We start from the raw sequence: 21,228 nt of genomic DNA on the forward strand, positions 1-21,228 counted from the left end.
TCATCATCATGTGAGGAGCAACCTGACCTCTAATCTCCTTCTCGCCTTCCCCTCTCTTGACACACTAGCAAGGGCCGATGCGCCTCAAACGTCACCCCTTCTTGCTCCCCCTACCTGTCTCCTGCTCTTCTCCCCGAAGTCGTGATATGACTCATGATGGATCTGTAAGATTTTATACTCTGTACACCACCCACTCAGGGGAGAAAGAGTGTCATTATAAAAGAACAGACTGCTTCTTAACTTACTCCATTTGTTCTAAAATAAAAGTATTTGTAATCTTATCTAATTCAAACCATCTTTAGTGAGATTATGCTTATTTAAAAAATATTTATGATACCAAATTGGTATTATTGCATCCATTATAAAATACCTTGTCATAATATATTCCTTCTATGTGATAGATGTGGATACTTATCTTCTATAAAATTTGACCAAATTTAATATAGCTTTACTTATAACAAACTACAAATGGTTATATTTTAGGGCATGGGGAGTATATATGATTAGTGCTTGGAGCCGATTCTACTACACTAGCCACTAAAATTATACGATAAATGATCAATGCTTCCTATCATGTAAGAGTTTATAATATTTTTTCTCATTGTTCAAAAAAAATCCTATCTGGATGTATCAATGAATCTAAATGTTATTGTGCCTAGAAAGTACCTTCCCACTCAAAATATCTGAATTAGCAATCTTCATATGGGGAGTTTAGGAATATAAATATTTATACACGTGGTTATATTATGAACGGCTATTTTTAGTCAATTCGCTTCCTATAATATCATCTTACCAGTATCATCAATTCAGCCACGGGCCACGAGTCACTGAGAAGAAAGAAAGATGGAGAATGTCATGAGGTGTTCTAGGTAGACATATACATTTGGCAAAAAGGCTAGCCGTGGGTGTCAAGATTTCTTGTTTTTTAAGAAAGAAAGGTAAACCCTGGCGTTTTTTGGACTCCATGTTGTGGTTTCTAGGGATCGATCCTTGGCCGATATGTACCAACCATTGTGCTTCTGATGCCCTTCGGCTAACATAGTCGTATCTGCTTTTGTTGTACTCGAAGGGACGATTGATTTATTGGAAGAGATATTTGAGACTTATCCCATCACCAAGTTCTGTATTTATTCATACAAGGAAATGAAATAAAAACATACTTAACTATTATCTGCTCTAATTTTGATGAGAAAATGCAATTACATTTCTTCCTTTGTGCCTAATCTTGTTGGTACCTAGTGTACCATTTGTGGTACTAGAAAACAACTTAATACCTTTCAATTGATACCTTTCTTTTTTTATCATTAAATATAAACTAACAATTTAGAGGAAAGGTACCAAAGCCTCCAAGGTTCATTTGAGTACAATAACACACATCATGAACAAAATTATGTTTATGTACTTGTTATACTAGGCTAGGCATGAAAAAAATAGAATGCTATCATTTGTTTTTGCAAAACACGGTACAAACGCAGATGCCCACGGGACGTGCAGGCGTGCAATTTTACCCCCTAGGAGAACTTTCAAGAGATTGAGCCGGCACTAGAAGCTTCTCACCGTTGACAAGCACAATGCTTATCACTAAAAGATTAATGGAATGCTATCTAACATGATCAAACCCTCAAATAAATAAAAAAATTAAAACATTGTATCCAAAATAAAAGGTTCATACCTTTAGTTTTTCAGAGTTAGGCTGACATGTGGGAGTGGGACCTAGGAATCAAGCATTGAATGTTTGGGTCAGGCTAACAGGTGGAATGCCCATCATAGGATGTGTTTAGTTTGTGCTCCATGGTGGCCAAGTTAAAATTCAGCAATGCTAAAAATATGATGTTTGGTTTGTACCCAAGCCAAAAGTAGGCTGGTAAGAGAGTTTTAGTTAAAAAATCATGTTTGCTGGCAACCATGATAAATTAAGTATGACATTAGGCCCCACGTACTATTGAATTTTAAAATATAGTCATTTTGGACCGTATCTTAGTATTACCATTGGAGGCTCCATTTGAAGCCTTCACATGAAGCAATTTAGAATCCTAAGTGGGCAAAGAGAGAATTTCTTCCAAAAAGTAAAATATCTAACCATCAATTCGGTAAACTCAAATTATTACAATCGTTGGATATATTCTATTTTTTCTAAAAAATACCTACCTTTGCCATTATGAAAACAACATAGAGTAACCCATTAAATCTATATCTAAATTACCCGCCACTACCATTATATAAAATAAACTAAAGTAACCCCTAATCATCATCTAAATTACCCACTTATACCATTATAAAAATATAATTTAAAATAAACACCTAAATTTGCATCTAAATCGCCCACCACTAATTTAAAATAACCTCTTAAATATGGATGAAACGTTATATAGTAATTAATAACTAAAATCTATGACAAACAGGTGAAGATAATAGGTATATATTTATATATCTAATAAATGAGAGAGAGAGAGTTTAAGATATAAGTTTTGGTTGTTAGCTATGTGCCCTCAATTTTTTTTTCAATTGGAAACTCCGATTAATTCTCATCAGACATGTTAGGAAAAAAGATAAATCTTATAAATTCTTCAAGCATCACTCCTATAGACTCTAATAATCATAGCCTTTGATGTGTTATGTTTTCTAAAAAAATATTTACCACTATCATTATGAAAATATTTTAAAGTAAACCTCTAAACCAATATCTAAATTACCCACCTCTATCATTATTATAAATAGTCTAAAGTTACTCCGTAATCTTCATCTAAACTAGCCATACATGTCATTATAAAAAATAACTTAAAATCCTTTCTAAATTTGTATCTAATGTACCATGTATGTCATTACTAAAATAATCTAAAGTAAACACCTAAATCTTAATCTAATTCTATGCATGTTCATTACAAAAAGGTCTAAAGTTAAACCAATGTAGGGTTCTAAATTATTTATTTTCTATCATTATTAATATAGAAATACTAAGTTAAAGTATATATACATGATGGGTGTCACCATGTACACCATTTATATGTATGGAAGGAAGCAATGAAAAACAATGATTTTCATGTTAATTCCATGTATGAAGATACGATGCAAAGTGAAAAAGTATGAATGTCAATGAAAAAGTGTATAAAGTAATACTAACTAAAAGTTAATCATAATTGGGCAAAAATAAGTACACACCTATATGAGTATTGTGTTAGAATATCATTTATGAGAGAGTCATAAGTAAATAATTTTGATTATTAACTAGGGTCTAATTTTTAAACAATTTCCTTATATAATTGGTCTTAAAATTATTAGCTCGTGAGCACAGGTTGGTTGACTAGTTTAATTTATAGATTAAATTATAGGGATTATACAAATTGAGCATAGTTTAGCTGGTAAGATTTCTTTGCTGTGGAACCTGCCCACCAGATTTTGAGTCATCGATTCAGCACTGTTCTTGCATTTTCCTGGATTATTCTAGGATTTAACTAGAGCTATGCTTTCAGTGGTAGATGTACCCGTCGACAGCGAGGCACCAGTGGAGACTTTGTCAATCTTGAGAATATGCCAGCTTAGTCTCTCAATGTATTCATAAGGTTTAGTGTGCGTACATTTATATGAGCGTCTGCGTCTGTACTGTGTTCCGCAAAAAAAAAATACATGGATTATAATTGAGAAACTCAGTCTGATGTGCTTATACGGGTAGGGTTTCATAGGGTTCACCGTGTGCGCGTTTATGTGAGCGTCTACATCTGTACTATAATCTGTTTCGCAAAAAGAAAAAAATTATTGGAATTATAATTGAGAAAGTAAATCACAAATTCAATACTATACCTCCGTTTAAACTTAGTGATCCACATAGCCAAGCCAAATCAGGGCCGCTGTTTCGCTCGCCCGAAGATTGCCGGCGTCCGCCAGTTGGCCGTAGCCTGCCTGCTGGGCTGGCCAAATTTTGTGAATCCTAGCTTTAAGTTTGGTCCCAAACCAAATGAAGGCCACTAGGGCACTGAACAAACAGACCCTGTATCCAAATTTTCTGTTCCACCTCGATGGCGCCCACGGCCGAGGTGAACCCTGTGTGCTTCCATGCCTCCCGGCAATGCTAGTTCTGCCGCCTTCTACATGGTTCCATGACGGAACCACGTAAGTTCCGTTTGTTTCTTTAGATCCTTCTAAAATGTCTATCACATAGATGAATTTATTAAATCTAATTAGTTCATGATTTGACAATATGGTGCTACAGTAAACATGTGCTAATGATGGATTAACTAGGCTTAATAGATTCGTCTCGGAAATTACCTCCATCTGTATAATTAATTTTATAATTAGCTCATATTTAGTCCTTCTAATTAGTCTCTGAATATTCGATGTGACATGAATTTTAGTCGGAATTAAAGTCAAACGCCCCAGAAGATGCGCTGCATCTTCGAAAGAATTGGAAAGCCCGTGGATTCCTCCTTTTTCACGACCAAAAGTGTCTACAAAGTGACAAAAATGGCAGGAATTCTGGACTGGATGGAGTCGAGATTTTCCGGAACGGATAGCATCGCCACATGGACCTGTGCCTACAGCGCCGCGCCCTAGCCTACAGATCTCGGTAGCCGTTGATGCCTCGGGTGTTGCAGCAAGTATATCCTCTGCGGAATTGATGATGCACGCACGTATGGCTCGCTAAGCACCTGCATATACTGCAAGCATATCCTCAATCCATCCTCAATCACCTGACGCATTTATATTTTCGCCGTTGGTGTCGGTCGAGTTTGACCCCATCCTAACCTTCTGTAGTGTAATGTTTGCCAGCGACATCAGTCATCAGAAATTCAGATATGTACGCGCTCGCAGCATTATCGTCGAACAAGGATTTGTGTAAGGAAGCGAAGGGTGTCGTGCTGGCGTTGCATGGCGGCGCCGTGTTAGTTGGGTGTCCACGTACGTAGACGTGCGTTGAATGGCCGCAGGACACTGCTGATATGCTAGCACCAGTAAAATACTCATCCTAACAGTGCCAGTTTACGGCCTTGATCGGCATCATATCGTTCAGTATTAGCTGTTAGATCGAAACGGATGCTTTCCAGAACTCGTTCGACATAGACTGCTGAATCATTCAGGAGTATCATGAGAAATCATCTCGATTGAGATTTTAGCGGTATCAAGTGTAATGGCCGGTTAACTGCGCCCAGAATACTCCGCTCCTCCGTCAGGAGTTAGTGCCGGTCGGTATCGTTAGAAGCTTCAGAGGCTTCGCACGGACCCAACTGGAAAAAAAAACAGCATGATAAAGCTAAACAATAGGTAGATTCTTCATTCTTCTCCCCTCCTTTTGTGAAACAAAGGTTGCTTGCTGAGAACCTTCCAAATGCATCATTTGCATCATACAAAAGCAGACGGCATTTACCCAAAAAAAAAAGATATAGAAACCACACTGGGGTTAAGAAAAAACTAAGAAATTCTTCACTTTCCATGAGCTAGTGGACCGAGTGCTAGATTGATCGTGATTCGAGATGACTTGTGTGGTGGGGAACAAGAACACCGTACCGGGATCTGAGTGTGCTGGAAGCCGCACTGCTCACTGTCCCGGCGCTCCACGCACGTCTGTGGTTGGGAGACTCGTTTTCAGATGGTGGTCCAAGATAAGAACGCAATCAATGGGCTTATGGGCGCAGGCAGCGGGCACTCTCCCCTGGCCTGACACCAGAGGGAGAGAGAGAGAGATGCCCTCCTCCCTCCAACTCTTCCTATATATACATGCAGCCATCCATGTGTCCATCCATCCACACACACATAGACACAATTGTCATTTAGCTGTTCTTGTTGGCAGCTAAACACCCCCTTGCACATCTCCTGCTCTAACGAGCAAGTTTCAGTTTTTTTGGTTTTGCTCTAGTACTTCAGGAGGAGAAGGCTTCACAAGTGCAAGAGAGACAAGAGGTTGAGTTAGGGTTTGAAGAGATGGAGAATGTGGTGAAGTTCATCTTTGGAATTTCTGGTGAGGGTGTTTGCCGCTCCTCATCATATCAGTTTGGTGATGTTCTTGTGGGCTCTTTTACTTACTGTATTCCGGTTGGATTTCAGGAAATGTCATTGCGCTCTTTCTCTTCCTATCCCCAGTGTAAGCACTCATGTGGCACCATTTTTTACTTTAATTTTTTTGTCTTTTGCCCAGTTTTTTTCTAAAAACAAGAGAGGGAAAAACCATTGTAATAGTTTCAAACATACTCCAGTATTAAAATGGACAAAAGATTTATCTGTCGAGTGATATATTGATATTGCAGTTCATACATCATACACACAAACCACAAGCATGCACAGCTTATAAAGAAGATACACACAAACCAGTTGATGCATAACTGTGGGGCCTATGTGTATCTTATTTTATTTGCTTCATTTATTAGTTTATTATATGCTGGAAACATCCAACGTCCAATGCACCGTGTAGATCTTGTTGCCACCTTAAGCTACGTAGACGTCTCTTTCTTTGTCCATTTCTGACAATCCGTTCTTCCTTTCGGAACACGTTTTCTGTCATTCTGTTGCTAATCTCCATTGATGCGAGTCACACTGCTAGCTTAAAGCTTTTTTAAGCTGATCATCAGTGGGCAACCCCTTTTTTTCACAGGCCTACCTTCTGGAGGATCATCAGAAGGAGATCAACGGAGGACTTCTCAGGAGTACCGTACAACATGACGCTCCTCAACTGTCTCCTATCAGCTTGGTAAACACTGCTACTGCTCACTGTTAAGTTGCAGAGTAACCAAGTTTTTGACGGCCAACGACGTGCTGGTTCTGTCTGTGTGCAGGTACGGGCTGCCGTTCGTGTCCCCGAACAACATCCTGGTGTCGACGATCAACGGCGCGGGCGCGGCGATCGAGACCGTGTACGTGGTCATCTTCCTGGTGTTCGCGTCGAGCCGGCAGACGCGGCTGCGGATGCTGGGCCTGGCGTCGGCGGTGGCGATGGTATTCGCCGCCGTGGCGCTGGTGTCCATGCTGGCGCTACATGGAGAGAGGCGCAAGCTCCTCTGCGGCATCGCCGCCACCGTCTGCTCCATCTGCATGTACGGCTCGCCGCTCTCCATCATGGTAAGCAAGTAGGTTGCAGGCCTTGCAGTGGGGCGGTGGCATGATCGGTGAACTCAAACTGTTCTGAGTTCTGACTCTTGCGCGTGTGCGTGCAGAGGCTGGTGGTGAAGACGAAGAGCGTGGAGTACATGCCGTTCCTGCTGTCGCTGGCGGTGTTCCTGTGCGGCACGTCGTGGTTTGTCTACGGCCTGCTCGGCCGCGACCCCTTCGTCGCGGTAAGCATTTAATTTAAGCATGCCACAACCCCCAAAAGAGCCGTCGTCACCGACTCACCGTCACCTGTGCATATGCTTCTCTGGTTTTGGCGCGCATGCAGATCCCCAACGGGTGCGGGAGCTTCCTGGGCGCCGTGCAGCTCATCCTGTACGCCATCTACCGGAACAGCGGCGGCGGCAAGGCGGGCGCCGGCGGGCGGGGCGGCAAGCAGCACGGCGGCGTGGACGACGACGTGGAGATGGCGGCAGCCTCCGACGCGAAGGGCAGCAACAAGGTCGCCCACGACGTCGGCGGCGCCGGCAATGCGGACCGCCTGGTGTAGCTAGCTAAGCTAGCCACCTCGGCCAGCCGCCATGAAATCTGCTTGCTTGCACCGCGTGCGTGTTCGCTGCCGTTTCAATTTTATTCCCCCTGCTTCTCTTTTCATGTGTGACTGTAAGTTGTGTTCCGACGGTCTTCCTCTCCGTGATTGAGTACCTGAACGTATATATACGGGAGTGCGTGTAACATTAATGTACTGCCATGTAACTGGGGTTATTGCCTTTTATTACATGGAACAAGTTAATAAGACTATTTCCTATGGTAGTTTTATAAGAGTTTCACCTTAAATACAAATACAGTGACACTTCAGCTAATCTAGTAATGTGGCCGGAAATTTAAGAGAGAGGGAACTAGTTTCGTCCAGATAAATCTCTCTCGATACGGAAACCAACTCTAAATGTATCTTGAAATATAATTGAAATTAAATATTATATGATGCCTATGACACAGGCAAATAATAACGTGATGAGTAGTTTCAAACACGGTTTTATTTTCCTCTTGCTGAGGTAACTATTTTGGAAACATCAAATGAAATCGATTAGCAACAGGCTTTGCTTCGGTTTCTAGGTTAATCCCAGCCACCCGCTCTTCGATTAGGGTGTGTTTGGATGGGAGACAATGTAGGATGGGACAGTCCCGTCCTAGTTTTCTGGGATGGGATGATCCCATTTCATGTTTGGTTGAATGGGATGGATCCGTCCCAATTTTTTGTTTAGTTGGAGAGATTACAACAGACGGGACGAGCATCGTTTTCTCCTTCCGTTAGACACCGTTTGTGGGGCCCACCTGTCATACTAACAACATCTTCTTCCTCCTCCCTGCGCCACGCTGGCCTCCCCTGAGTCACGCTCGTGCCGCCCCTACTCCACCCCGCCGCCGCCCTCGCCTCCCCTAGGTCACGCTCGCGCCGCCCCTGCTCCACCCCGTCGCCGCCCCTGCTCGCCCCTTCCAACCATGGGGCGCCGCGGAGCTCGCCCCCGCCGGCCTCCCCTGGGTCACGCCCGCGCCGCCCCTGCTCCACCCGCGGCGTCGCCCCCTAATCCACCCCGCCGCCGCCCCTGCTCGCCTCCGCCGACCATGGGGCACCGCGGTGCTCGCCCTTGCTGGCCAAGAGGGCCGCAGTGCCGTCCACGCGGAGCTCGCTCGCCGCCGGCCGTTCACGCTCGCCCGGAGCTCGCCCCCCTGTCAGATGCGAGATGGGAGGCAACGGTGTGCACGGGGACGACCCCGTCAGCCACTTTTGGTAGGACAGGGACGTCCCACATCTAGAGGGTATATTCCCTCTCGGGAATGTTCCCGTCCCATCTATCTCCAAACCAAACATGGAACAAAGTGGGATCATCCTGTCCCACTTCAGTCCTGAAACTAAACGCACCCTTAGCATCCACTAGTGGCGATGGCATGGCTTGGCAACGCAACGCCACGGTGGAGTGCAGAGCCCACAACGCAATGCAGTCTGCTCACTGCTAGGCTTTGTGCCTTAGTGGGCTTCTGCGTTCCTCTTGCTGCAGCCCAACACGTTATGGACTGAATGCCCACAGCGGGCCTCGGTGGGCCGGAAGCCAACCTCGTTAGCTGGCTTCCGTGCGCGATATAGGAGCCCCCGCCAGGCCCCTCGTGACCTTTCTTGGTGAAAAATGCAGCCAATCTCTACAATGTTCTCTGAACTTGTTTCGGTCCTGGAAAGCTCTACATACTCAGCACTCGGCAGCCGCCGGCCGGAGAGACCTGCAGCTGAAGTGTGTTTCGTCGAAGCTTCTGTCGCTTGCAAGCCGTCCTCAGTCTTTGCTAAATGCCTATTTTAGGAGGTAGCACATAGAGATGAATGGGCAAACCGCTGCATTTACAAACTCATGCCTACATGTTGACCCGCAAGAAGAAAAAACATTCAGATTCTCATCTCATGGAAAGTTATTGTAAACATGTCCCAGAACGAGCGAGCGAGCGTGTTTACTTTGACTACAATTTACCAAACTTTGCCGCACATTTTCGTCGAGCCGATTTGGTCCATGCCATGGTTGTGACGTGGCATAATGTTTTAGCTCTAGACGCCACTTGTCACAGATTTATTTTTTTAGCCACACTTTAGGTGACAAGATTTGGCAAGAGATGTGGAATAGTATGGATGAGAACCAAACAGGGCTGAATGACGAATTTTTGTTATTTATCCCATCTATCAGCTAGCATCCACACAAGACTTTATACATGAAACAGTGTCGGCATATTGCGATCTACCCTTCCAAAAGAAGGGCAAAATTAAGTACACTGTACACCAGTGACTCTGCACAAATGTGTACAATACGCAACATATTTCATCTAACAAACTAGACAGACCTCATAAGTCTACAAGCAGCACGCTAAGGTCAGATATGATATGAGTATATGATAGGTTAACAATACGGTGGTAGAAATCTCTACTCTTGCACCAGGGGCGCCTAAAATGCAGCAGTGCTAAGATCTGAGACATGTGCTTCTATTGCCATGCCGACGAGACGACGAGCGTCTTGTCTCCCCAGCCAAAATGGAGGCCATCGTGTACCTTCTCGAACCTGTACTTGTCACAGTATGATTTCAGTAGAGATTTTATGCCATCAATCACGTTGCTGTTAAATGGGGACGGTACAAAGCCAGCCATCGCCATCCTTGCTCTCCATTTCCCAGCCACCTCATACCTGAAGCATGATACCATTATTTTTGTAAGTGGAATTTAGAAATAGGAGTTTGCAAGGAAGAATCGTTTAAGAATTATTACCTTTCCACACGGTCAGGACCTTCACAAGCTAAGATGTTGACAATTTCTCGTGCCAGGCATTGCCTCTCCACATTCATTCTATCTGGGCTTTCCCTTGGAAGGGTTGCATCTAGTGAATCAAAAAGTGCCGAGTAATAGTCATAGACCTCACGGAACCTGTGTCAAACGAAAATTGCAAGTTAAATGAGGAATGCCTTAGATACTAGGGCGTAATGCAAATACTAAAGTTGAAAGGCAATATTTCTTTCACAAAACCCTCGATAAATATAGTCCTAGACCCTTTTGACATTAGGTGTGGTACAAAAAAAATTCCATGAACCAACCTTGCAAGGAATGGGGTGGTGTTAGTATTTGCATCCTGCTCCACCACTGTCACTAGTTTTGGTCGGAGACCCTTCACCATACGGAGGAGCTGGTCCCTTTCGTTCACAATTGAGACGCTTTCATCGGGCAGGTGGTGCAGCAGGAATGCAAAGTTAACAATGAGGGCCTCTCCAGGACGGCAATCCAGCATTCCAGGTGTCACATCCTCGATGTTAGAAGCCACTGCCCTGAACTCAAATGGTACCTCACAGTCCTCTGCAAGCTTCTCGAGTCGCTGACCAACAACCTTCAGTCCTCCAACAGCCCTGTGCACTGACTCTGGGTCATCAACTCCTGTTATCCTCAAAAGGCGTGGCTTGTTACTGTTATTCCGTAGGAACTGGATCAAATTTATGTACTGGCTACCCTGGTTGATGTCAAAGTCAATAATGTGCACAACCTCTTCACCTTTACAGGCTTCAAGAATAGCATAGTTGGCGGACATGAAGCCTAGCCTGAAGCATGGGCATATTTCAAAGAGGATCTGCATAGCTGAAAGCTGGTACAGAGTAGGGGCCTCCTTGCACCTCAGAGCCCTGTAGATCCCTTTCCCTGAAGACTGTATTGTGGCAGCAAGGCCCTCCACAAGATAGGCTGCAATTCTCTGCGAAGGGTCTCCCTGAATTGCAACCTTCTGTCGCAATTCTGTTATTATTGATTGTGCTTCTTCGACGCTATACTCAGAAATTGCTTCAGCGCAGTCAAAGAGCAACTGTTTTGGATGCCGTGCTTCTCCATTATTGCTGTCAGGGCAACAGAGGCTTGATTCCGGTGATGACTCTTTTGGAGAGTCTGGACTCATGATATTCTTCATGGTATTAGTCCAGTCATTGTTCTTCATGTTATCATTCCACTCATCATCAATGATTCCTGATAAATCAGAAAAGATCTCATCACCATCATCGAGTAAAGCATGCTCAAGCTCCTGAAGCTTTAGCCTCATCTCATCTTCATCAAACTCTACTTCAAGATCAGCGGTCTGATTGTCTGACAAAGACTGGGAGTTCTGCTGAGATATATTGGAGTTTGCTGGAGAACATGTTGCTTCATTGAAGTGAGATTCAACATGGCTATCAGTATTGTAAAACGAGCTCTGAAATGCATGAGCCGCTGTGCCATTGAAACCAGACTGCCTATAGCCCTCAGCATTGTACGGTTGAGGTCCATGATGAAGCAATTCTGTACCAGAGGCAAATTGTGCTGGGAAAACTGAGCCTGGTGGCCCAAATTTGTGAATGTAAGGACTCTCCGCACAGGATGCTGATGGGTCTGCTTGCCTAACGAAAGACATTATTTATCTGACAATTTATCAGCCTGCCAGATCAATTAATCACTTTTCAAATCTGAGATAAAAGTGAATGTGCAGCTTCCAGTCTTCCACCGATCAATTCAGCCCAAACAACTCCTAACACCTGCAGTTAGAAAACAACAGATAAGTACAAAAAGGCACTTACAGTTTGCCATTTGTTTTGTTTTTGCTACCCTCACATCGAATGTTCGGATGCTAATTAGGAGGACTAAACATGAGCTAATTATAAAACTAATTGCAGAAGCCTTGGGCTAATTCGCGAGACGAATCTATTAAGCCTAATTAACCCATCATTAGCAAAATGGTTACTGTAGCATCACATTGTCAAATCATGGATTAATTAGGCTTAATAGATTCGTCTCATGAATTAGCCTCCATCTGTTAGTTTTGTAATTAGCCTATATTTAATACTCTTAATTAGTATCCAAACATCCGATGTGACAGGGGCTAAAGTTTAGCCCCTAGGAAACAGACACCCCTTTAATGAAATCCAACATTCCATTATTAAAGCATGCTGTCCAGGACCTGTTCTTAAAAAAATGGAAAAGGGTAGCCCACCCCGAAAAAGAGTTGCTTGTAAGACCTGGTAACCTTATCCCCTAGACCTGCAATGTTGACTAACTTGTTGCACTTGCAACGAAAACTAAATCAAGTGGGAGATATACCTAGTAAAGTCTCTAAAATTAGGCATAAATCTTGCTGGGCATATGCGTATTCAATTATTCATACCTAAACTACACACCCAAGACAATACTGCAGATGGAACAAAAATCCAGCTGTTTAATCAAAAAATGGATAAGTAAACGATGTGAAAGGTAGACCAGCGAGAACCAACATATTTGTATTGTCCTACAATATTATACGCGGTGGCATAAAAGTAAGCACTAAACAGCTACAGAAATCGGAGTAGGAAGAAGAAAAACATCCCACGAACTTTGACGAAATTGGCCACCGAGCATACAACTATCGAAAGAGACTGAGACTAGTTTTTTTGGTTGTTGTTGAGCCAAGTGTAAAGATCAACAAATAGGTTTGCGAAGCTGAACAATCGGCGTTTAACTCCGATCGAGGCTTGCGATTCTCCGATCCCCACTCGCAACACCGCCGGTTTCTCCCCTCGTTCCGATCAACATAGCGCCCCCCTAATTTAATTACCCCCCTCTCCCTCGAACCCGCCGAACCTCGCCCCATCCCGGAGCATCACCGAGAACGGGGCAATCAATCGTGCGGTCCACCACTACGAGCGAAAGGGGGCCCAGGAAAGCGGGAAGGGCGAAGTCGAAGATGATTTCGCGAAGCAAAAGGGGGAGAACGAGACACACGTACCTCCACGAGGACCGGCCGGAGCGGGGCGGCGTCGGCTGGGCTGGGACGGCGGAGCCGATCGAGACGAACGGGTAAGCTGCCTGCGGCGGGTGAGACGAGAGCGCGGAGCAGGAGGTGGGGGAGAAGACAAGCGAGGGGGACGGGCAGGAGAGGAGAGGAGAGGACGAGGACGCGACGAGGGGGAGAAACGGTGGGCGCCGTGCGTGGGTTAGCTGGGAGCGGGTATAACAAAGGCCCCACGCCGAGTGCGACGCGGCGGCACAGGGCACGCGGCCCGATTGCCGCGACTAGCCTAGCTAGTATCCAACCGGCCTACCCTAACCCAACCAAGATTTCTCCCCCGCAGCTACAAAACCCTGCGATTTCGCACAGATTTCACAGGAAACGCTACAAAATTCGCAAGTTTTGTTTCTGAGAAGTTCCAACAGTATGGGTACCCACGCTGCGAAGCTGCGGTTTGGTGGCCGTGGACCCGGTAAACGCATTGACCTGGCGCGTACGGTCATTTCCTGCGTAGTAAGCTTGGCACACTAGAGGCTAAACTAGAATAGTAGTACAACTAGCTAGCATGATATGGTGCGCGCAACGCAAGCGCAAGAGTCAGAGAGGAAACGGGGGATTGTTGACTTGGTTGGCGCGGACGCGCACACGGCGCACCACCGGTGCGGCGGTCTAGTGGTCTTATCCGGAATGTCCAATCAGTGCGGGGTGTCGATCGGAGACCACGCTGGTCGCACGGGGGAAAAGGAGCACGGTTTGTTTTGATCTGAGATGGGGGAATAGGAATAGGGGGCGGTCGCTTTTCGTGGCAGTAGGTGAGCCACCAACCAGGACCTGGTGCCGGATCGCCGATCGGAGGAAGTAAACCGGGAGTGGATGCTGCCAACGAGCGGCCGCGCGTCAGCAAGAGGATTTTCGAGCAGCGGCGGCAGCTGGATGGGTGATCGCGCTGATCAGCTGAAGAGGCGCGCACCGGGGCGCGGCGACCTCTCGTCGTGCCGGCATGCGTCGATGCGCGTGATGGTGGGCGGCCAGCGCACGCGCGGCGGTGGCGAACGCACGGACGGGGACGGTCGGCGCCGAGATCCCAGTTGCTTCGGTCGCCCCCGGCACCGCCGCACGCGGTTCGGCGTGGGCGGTGGTGGCGCGCCCGCGGCGGTGCAAGGCAAATGGGTAATGGCGTGCGTGCGCACATGACGCGTGATCGCAATGGCCCGTGTCCTGCGGCGCCTCAGAGAGAGAGAGAGAGACCGTTGTGGACTTGCTTGGCCCAGGGACGCTTGCCTAGCGTTGGATGCCCGGCCCACCGAGGCCTCTTTGTTGCAGCAGATATGACATAGGTCGGCCCGGCCTGTTGTTGCAGCAGCGAAGGATGTTCGAAACAGAAGCAAGTCCTTGGGATTTGGCCATTTCGGGAAGCGCTTCTGTTCCATATCGAATTTCTAAGGGTGGCTGGAATAGTTTCGGCCGTGCCTTATCCGACGGAGCGGATTTTTTTTAAGCTCTAGCTTGTCTGATTGAAAAAATATTTAGCAAAATAACTGTTGGATAAAAGTGTGAAATGTTCATACTACTCTTAGTTTTTTCTTTCTTTTTTCCCCTCTTTTCTTCCTATATTTTTCTTCTTCTTTTTCTTCCTTTTCCTTCCTCTTTTATTTTTCTTCCCTCCCCCTATAAAATCGCTCCATCCCCCGGCTCCTCCGCCCCGTGCTACCTCGCCCTCCTCCTCCCCCCCCTCCCCGACCAGCTCTCCCCGATGCCGTCACCCTCCAGCACCGCCAGTCGGGCCCATCCAGATCTCCACGGTGCCGTCGGTAAGGCTCCTTCGCCCCCTCCCCCCGCGCGCCGTGGGGAGCCACTTTTTTGAACTCCCACGGTGTTGAATTGCTTTAGACAGTGGGATTTGCAGAGCTCCTTCGCCAGAGCCATTCACCGTCTCATTGTTTGGCAGGACTTCAGCTCCCGCTGCCGAAGGAGTCGAGAGTGGAGCCCTTCCAGACAAATCCTAGAATCATCAACATCGGAGGATCCATCCATGTTGGTTCTACAGCTCACACCTAGGAAACTGAATTTGCTTTCCAGCTCAAGAAAGAAGAAGAAAACTGGATTTGGTCGACAGAGTATTCAAACACAGGACCTGCGAGGAGTAAATCCACGGGACCTCTTTAGAGGATGTTTGGATCCACTGACTAATTTTTAATTCGAGTGACATTAGATATTTAGATACCAATTAGAAGTACTAAATATGAACTAATTATAAAACTAATTGCAATGGCTAACTAATTGCGATGGCTAATTCACAAAATGAATCTATTAAGTAATTAATTCATAATTAGCACATATTTACTGTAGCATCACATTTGATTCGACCTTCATTTATATAATTAATTTTGTAATTAGCCTATATTTAATACTCCTAATTAGTATATAAACATTCAATGTCCAGAACTAGTATCTAAACATTCGATGTGTTAGGCTAGTCCCAGTGCAAGGTTTCATTGTACCGTTTCCAAGAATGCCACATTATCTTATGAGGTGTATTCTCATAAATGAAACAGGAAGTCCCAGTGCACAGTTTCATTTCACGATTTCATAGGATGCCCATAACATTTAATTGTGAGGTATGTGATTGGATATGGTTAGATGAAATGAAACTCTATAGCCCCCAATGTAAGTTTCAATAGGTTTCATAGTCTTGGAAACAGTGTATATACAGTTTCATCCTGATGAAACTCCTTCCCTCTCTAACTTCATAACTACCATGCCATGTCATCACATATGCTGATGTGTCACCGTATTTAATGTGCATGAAACCTCTATGAAACTCCCACTGAGATTAGCCTTATGGACTAAACTATAATCCCTATAATCCCTGTAACCAAACACCCCCTTTAGCCAACAGGGAGGTAACAGTTCAATTCCCCTATTAATTTTCCCTTTGGAAAATCTTCCTGCAATGCCACACCTTTGCCGTCAACCTCCAACCAATCTGCCTCCAACTCTACAGAGTCCATGAAATCGATACACAAGAACCAACAGAAATGCACTAGATACCACAACATTTCTAGTCATTGTCCTGGGTGGCATTGGAGTACACGCAACTCTCCATAATCCCCACTCCAAGATTATCTCACACAGTCCTACCATAGCAGTCTCTTATTACACCAAATTCCATAGTTTATGTACAGAGAAAACTTCCTCTAGGCGGGGAGCACGGAACCACCACCAGGCAAACACCGGTTGTTCATGAGAACCATGCGCGCAAAGCCACAACATGATCAGTACGCATGGTTAAGCATCAGGGCTCGCCCTGCGCGGTGAGGGTGCAGGGCGCAGGCGCAGTGGACCGAAGTGAGGCTGAGGCAGCCGCTGATGATGAGGGAGTGCCTCTCCGGGCAGGTGTGGAGTGCTGGGAAGGAGTCGCAGACCGCCTGCACCGCTGGGGGCGTCAGGGCTGTGCACTGGCTAATGTTGAGGTTCGCGAGCCCGTCTTTCACGGCGTCCCACCTCCTGCGCTTGCTCTTCATGCAGCTGTTTGCGAGGGAGTACATTGCACGGTCCGTGATATTCTGGCAGAAGTAAAGACCTAAAGATCGCAGGTGTGGACATCCGTTGGCAAGAGCAACCACACTCTCATCTGCAATGAAGAGTCGAAAAAGATTAATATTACAATGATCAAGGCTCACTAGAAGCTATGAGAACAGGCCTGTATAGTAGTTAGTACTTATCCTAAGCTTCTGAAATTCCAAAACTGCACTAGAAACAACACTTCCATATCCAAATTCCAAAACTAAAATGTCTATTTATCCCAGAGACTAAGAAAGCATGCTGACATGAATATGCTCACTCTATGATATTTGCACATGTGCAGGTGCAGGTGCAACGAGCGTGTGCGCGCGGCCCATGCACAGAGCCCCACCAGATTATGCTAGCTAAAATTGTATCTCAGGAGTCATGACTGATTATTCAGAAAGGATGTGTTGGGAATATAGATTGGATTGATAGTGAAACAGTCTTAATAGAGCACTGCGTTCCAAACAAAATGTGATGTGTTTCTACAAACAGCTGATGTAACAAACAAAATTTTCAAGATAGGATGTGCTGCGTTTCAGCCCCATCTACACATCAGTGCGGTTACTCCACAAACTGTGCTCCTACCATCAAGACAAAGTAAGCTTCCAAGTTCAAAACAACTTCTGTGTTCTAATATACCGAGTATAAGTTAGGCTAAGTTTTTTTAAAATAAGTATAAGGTAGGCTGTGCTTTGAACAAGGCTTCTAAATTACAGAACACCTTGCAGAGATGGCTGATGGCAAGGCTACTGCCCGTTTATCCACCAAGGAAAGAAGATACAGAAACCTTTGTCCACATTTGTCAACCACCAAAGAGAACTAAGTTACTAAAGAATCTGATCAAATACCTGTTATAAGAATGCAACCACACAAGTCTACAGCTCTGAGATCGGGACACCCTGACGCTAAGCTGGTCACTCCCTTATCTGTAACATCGTCGCACCAGCCTAAGTTCAGAGATTGCAGCTGCCCACAGTTCTGAGCAATGGCCTGCATCAAATTTATAGAAATTAAGTAGACATTCATACTAGAAAGCATGGTTAGTAACTATTGAGATAACAAAAGGTACCTGCAAAGCCCTATCACTAGCAGCCTTCACACATCCACACAAATTCAAGCACTTCAGGTTTTTACAGCGACAAGTAAGGTAAGTCAAGGCAGTATCACTGAAATTGGAACATCCACTAATGTTCAATCTTGTAAGCCACGGGCATCCATGGGCCAATGCATACAAGGAGCGGTCACTAAGCCTGAAGCTTCTGCTGAGGTCTAACTCTCGGAGATCATGACAGTAGTTGGCAACAGCCTCTACTGCACTGTCTTCAAGCTGAGGTTTGTTTTGCCGAAGAGTGAGAACTTGCAACTTTGTAAACTTGGGAGCAAGAGATATCATTAAATTATTCATGTTCAGCTTGCACCTGCAAGCGATACAATTTTCAGGTCAGCCAATGCATCATTTAAAAGCTATGTATACCACAAACTATAATTCGGCACAAAAGCACAGGGGTTTTGGCTGTTTGGAGAAAGCAGGAAAAGAAAATGGCATCTTGAGAGATGGTTGACAAAGCAACTTGAATGCAAACAAGAGATGAAAGTAGTGTTAACACAAAAAATCATCCAGCAGTAGAAGATGATGTTGTATGACTGAAGTGTTAGTGTACACATGATTCCACCCCCATTGCCTTGAGCCTCCAGTTCAGTAATGGATCAGCATTTTTGCTTAAAGACAACTAATTTTTTTGTGAGTAATATGGTTCGACTGTATCTTTTCTGAGAGCTAAAAGAAAACTATGATATTAGAATCCACTCATCACATATCTTTTAGATCCAACTTTGTCGATTGGCAAGTCAAATAAACCATAGACTGGAAGGCTTTGTTTGTAGGAAACCAAAGGAAAGTCAATCAATAGTAGTGGCGTATCAAAGTTTCTTATGAGACAAGCATAATATCCATAGCATACAAGCTGGCAAGTTGCACACACCTAAAGCAATATCAGAGGAGCCCATTGTTGACTTGTATAACAGAATTGAAAATGTTCAGGTTGCTTTCAGAAATAAAATTTAAATATTTTTAAAAAATCCAAGGATAAGGTGGGATGTTTACGCTTTAATGCTAACTGGTAAGAGCAATGTACAATATGACATAGAAAATAAACTAACTAAATTTATTAACATGTTCCCCTGAAACACAATACTAACTTGGCTAATTGGTTGAAACACATTGTAGGAAGGATGAGATCAACAGTGCAGGATGGATAAGTTTAGCATACCTAGTTAGTTGATTTTCAATTACAGAAGACATGATTGGATAATAGCAACATGATCTACATGAAACCCAAGTTCAACATACTTGGAAACATTTAGTAGGAACATTGCAAAATCATATTTAACATTTTGAAATCCAACAACCAGTGCACAATCTTTTCAATCATCAGGGCAAATTCAATTCACTGTCCAAAATTGACTAACAGTGCAAATATGACACTGATCGAAATTTCGAACCCCAGGATAGAAACTTACTCACCATGAGAGGGAAAGCCTAGTGACCCCCCATCCCAGGGCATCACGCCAGCCTGTGCAAACACCAGATGCCACGATGACCATCCTATCATCTCCAATAGTTGATAATATCCTCAACAGTAGCTCCACTGGAAGGTCCTTCCATCCTGATAATGTCGGCAATGGGCCACCACTTTCAGCGTGCCCCCTCTGGCTGCCTGAGGATACCATGAGGCTCTCGAACCACGCATCCAATTCACCGCTCACAGGCCTCCCGCTGACCATTTTTAAGTTTATATTTAGAGCACCAAGCTATTCCTGCAATTACAAGCAAAATAACATAAGATGTCAGATTTCGGAGCATCAAACCGAGCGCACCAACTAAGGAAGGGAATGATAGCTCCAATTAAAAGCGACCGATAAATCTGGAAGGTCTTATGTGAATTGGACAGGCGTGGCACTTTTTGTAGAGTAAGAAGCATAACAAAACTAGAATCTAGTAAAAAATACAGTTGAGAAGACAACAGGTGGAACGAAAAATCACACGACCAGGGCTAGGCACTTTGGATATGTAAGGCACGCCTTCTTACGAACACGAAATACTAACTGTTCAGACCAAAATTGATCTGAACAGCCACATGAGGGCTTCACAAAATAGTCCAGGTCAAGATTGTTTTCATGGCAGAGAAAATAACCTGGGGTTACAACAGAGAAGCAACCTGAGACCGAGAATGCGTCGAACACTAGTGTATCGGCAATTGGCAGCCGAACTTACATACAACTACGTCAAACACATTTGATCTCCCAGGAACAGGAAGGCTATAAAACGCGCGAGAGCGGAAAGCACAGGGCGAGGGGAACATGGGGAGCGTTCTCAGGGTTCCCCATTCCCCTCGTATTTCCGGACGCCCAAAACAACAACAAAGTATGCGAGCGCCACTTCCAACGCCAAATCACAACTAGAAAAAAAAAATCTGCAGGAATCGAGGGCCCGGGGAACCGACCCACGCGAGGCCGTCGGGAAAAGCCAGGAATTTGGGCAAACGATCCGGGAGGAAGCCGACACCCAGGAGCAATCGGGGCGGTGAAGCGCCGCGTTCTAGAACGAAGCAGGCCCCCACCCCCAGCACTAGCTACGACCACGACCTTCGTGCTCGCAGCGGATGATTGATCCCCCCGAGGCCGAGGGATTCAATCCCGGCGCGCCGGAATGCTAGAATCGCGAGGGGATTGGCAACGGGAAAAGATCCCCAAATGGAGAGAGAGAGAGAGAGAGAGAGAGAGAGAGAGAGAGAGAGAGAGAGAGAGAGGCGAACTCACCTTGCCCAAGTCGATGTCCAGCCGAGGCTGAACTGAAGAGCCGGCGAGGCCTGCCGGGGCTATTTAAAGAGCGACGCCTGTGGCCGCCGCCCGGCGCCCGCTGACCTGACCCGATCACCCGAGAGGTGGGGAACGGACGTTTGATCGAGGACGCGGGGCGCACGGGAGCGGGTGCAGTTCCCGTGGTGCACGCTCGGGTTCGGCTGGGTTGGGGGCCCTTCTCCTCGCGCGGGACGCTGCTGTGCTGGGTCGGATCAGGACGACGGGGTTCATCGCGATTCGCGAAGCCTCGGCTCGTCTTGATTAGATTAGCATTATCCGCAGCGCGCCGGCCGCGCCGTCGGCCGGCAGCACGGGAGGAGGGGTTCCGTTCTTTTTTCCCCAAATCCCGTGGAATCGCTCGGGAAGAGGCCAGAACGGGCGATGCTCGGCGCGTGTTCACGCAGCGTGTGGGCGTGGCACGTAACGAGCAATCGTAGCCACAATAGGGAGGGGCACCCTCCTC

At 45.6% G+C, this 21,228-nt stretch overlaps 3 protein-coding genes across 3 annotated transcripts; 1 reads left to right on the plus strand and 2 right to left on the minus strand.

The window, feature by feature from the left end:
- Nucleotides 1-5,641: 5,641 nt before the first annotated feature.
- Nucleotides 5,642-7,845, plus strand: LOC117847273 (bidirectional sugar transporter SWEET1b). The gene is made up of 6 exons (XM_034728451.2): nt 5,642-5,950; nt 6,037-6,073; nt 6,581-6,676; nt 6,762-7,044; nt 7,140-7,259; nt 7,361-7,845. Exons 1-6 carry the CDS (start codon nt 5,914-5,916, stop codon nt 7,580-7,582), a joined length of 795 nt encoding a protein of 264 aa, XP_034584342.1. The 5' UTR covers nt 5,642-5,913; the 3' UTR covers nt 7,583-7,845.
- A 1,875-nt stretch (nt 7,846-9,720) lies between these two features.
- On the minus strand, nt 9,721-13,542 carry LOC117849765 (scarecrow-like protein 1). The gene is made up of 4 exons (XM_034731432.2): nt 13,332-13,542; nt 10,657-12,108; nt 10,334-10,489; nt 9,721-10,253 (listed from the first exon to the last, which is right to left on the minus strand). The coding sequence occupies exons 2-4, from the start codon at nt 11,985-11,987 to the stop codon at nt 10,055-10,057; spliced, it is 1,686 nt and encodes a 561-aa protein (XP_034587323.1). The 5' UTR covers nt 11,988-12,108; nt 13,332-13,542; the 3' UTR covers nt 9,721-10,054.
- A 2,811-nt stretch (nt 13,543-16,353) lies between these two features.
- LOC117849798 (F-box protein SKP2A) lies at nt 16,354-20,880 on the minus strand. Its single transcript, XM_034731491.2, has 5 exons — nt 20,724-20,880; nt 19,429-19,721; nt 17,974-18,322; nt 17,753-17,894; nt 16,354-16,968 (listed from the first exon to the last, which is right to left on the minus strand). Exons 2-5 carry the CDS (start codon nt 19,686-19,688, stop codon nt 16,610-16,612), a joined length of 1,110 nt encoding a protein of 369 aa, XP_034587382.1. The 5' UTR covers nt 19,689-19,721; nt 20,724-20,880; the 3' UTR covers nt 16,354-16,609.
- Nucleotides 20,881-21,228: the final 348 nt, after the last annotated feature.

This window comes from Setaria viridis, chromosome 3 (assembly GCF_005286985.2).
Source record: "Setaria viridis chromosome 3, Setaria_viridis_v4.0, whole genome shotgun sequence".
NCBI classification, from domain to species: Eukaryota; Viridiplantae; Streptophyta; class Magnoliopsida; order Poales; family Poaceae; genus Setaria; species Setaria viridis.

Bases quoted from the DNA above. Each gene is read 5' to 3' on its own strand.
- LOC117849765 (XM_034731432.2), bottom strand. From the start codon at position 11,987: ATGTCTTTCGTTAGGCAAGCAGACCCATCAGCATCCTGTGCGGAGAGT. The intron at 10,490-10,656 runs GTTGGTTCATGG...CGTTTGACACAG, and splicing joins ACCACCCCATTCCTTGCAAG to GTTCCGTGAGGTCTATGACT. The intron at 10,254-10,333 runs GTAATAATTCTT...ATCATGCTTCAG, and splicing joins GGTCCTGACCGTGTGGAAAG to GTATGAGGTGGCTGGGAAAT.
- LOC117847273 (XM_034728451.2), top strand. From the start codon at position 5,914: ATGGAGAATGTGGTGAAGTTCATCTTTGGAATTTCTG. The intron at 7,045-7,139 runs GTAAGCAAGTAG...GTGTGCGTGCAG, and splicing joins GCTCGCCGCTCTCCATCATG to AGGCTGGTGGTGAAGACGAA. The intron at 7,260-7,360 runs GTAAGCATTTAA...GCGCGCATGCAG, and splicing joins GCCGCGACCCCTTCGTCGCG to ATCCCCAACGGGTGCGGGAG.
- LOC117849798 (XM_034731491.2), bottom strand. From the start codon at position 19,688: ATGGTCAGCGGGAGGCCTGTGAGCGGTGAATTGGATGCGTGGTTCGAG. The intron at 18,323-19,428 runs GTGAGTAAGTTT...TATCGCTTGCAG, and splicing joins ACTAGGCTTTCCCTCTCATG to GTGCAAGCTGAACATGAATA. The intron at 17,895-17,973 runs GTACCTTTTGTT...AATTTGATGCAG, and splicing joins CTAGTGATAGGGCTTTGCAG to GCCATTGCTCAGAACTGTGG.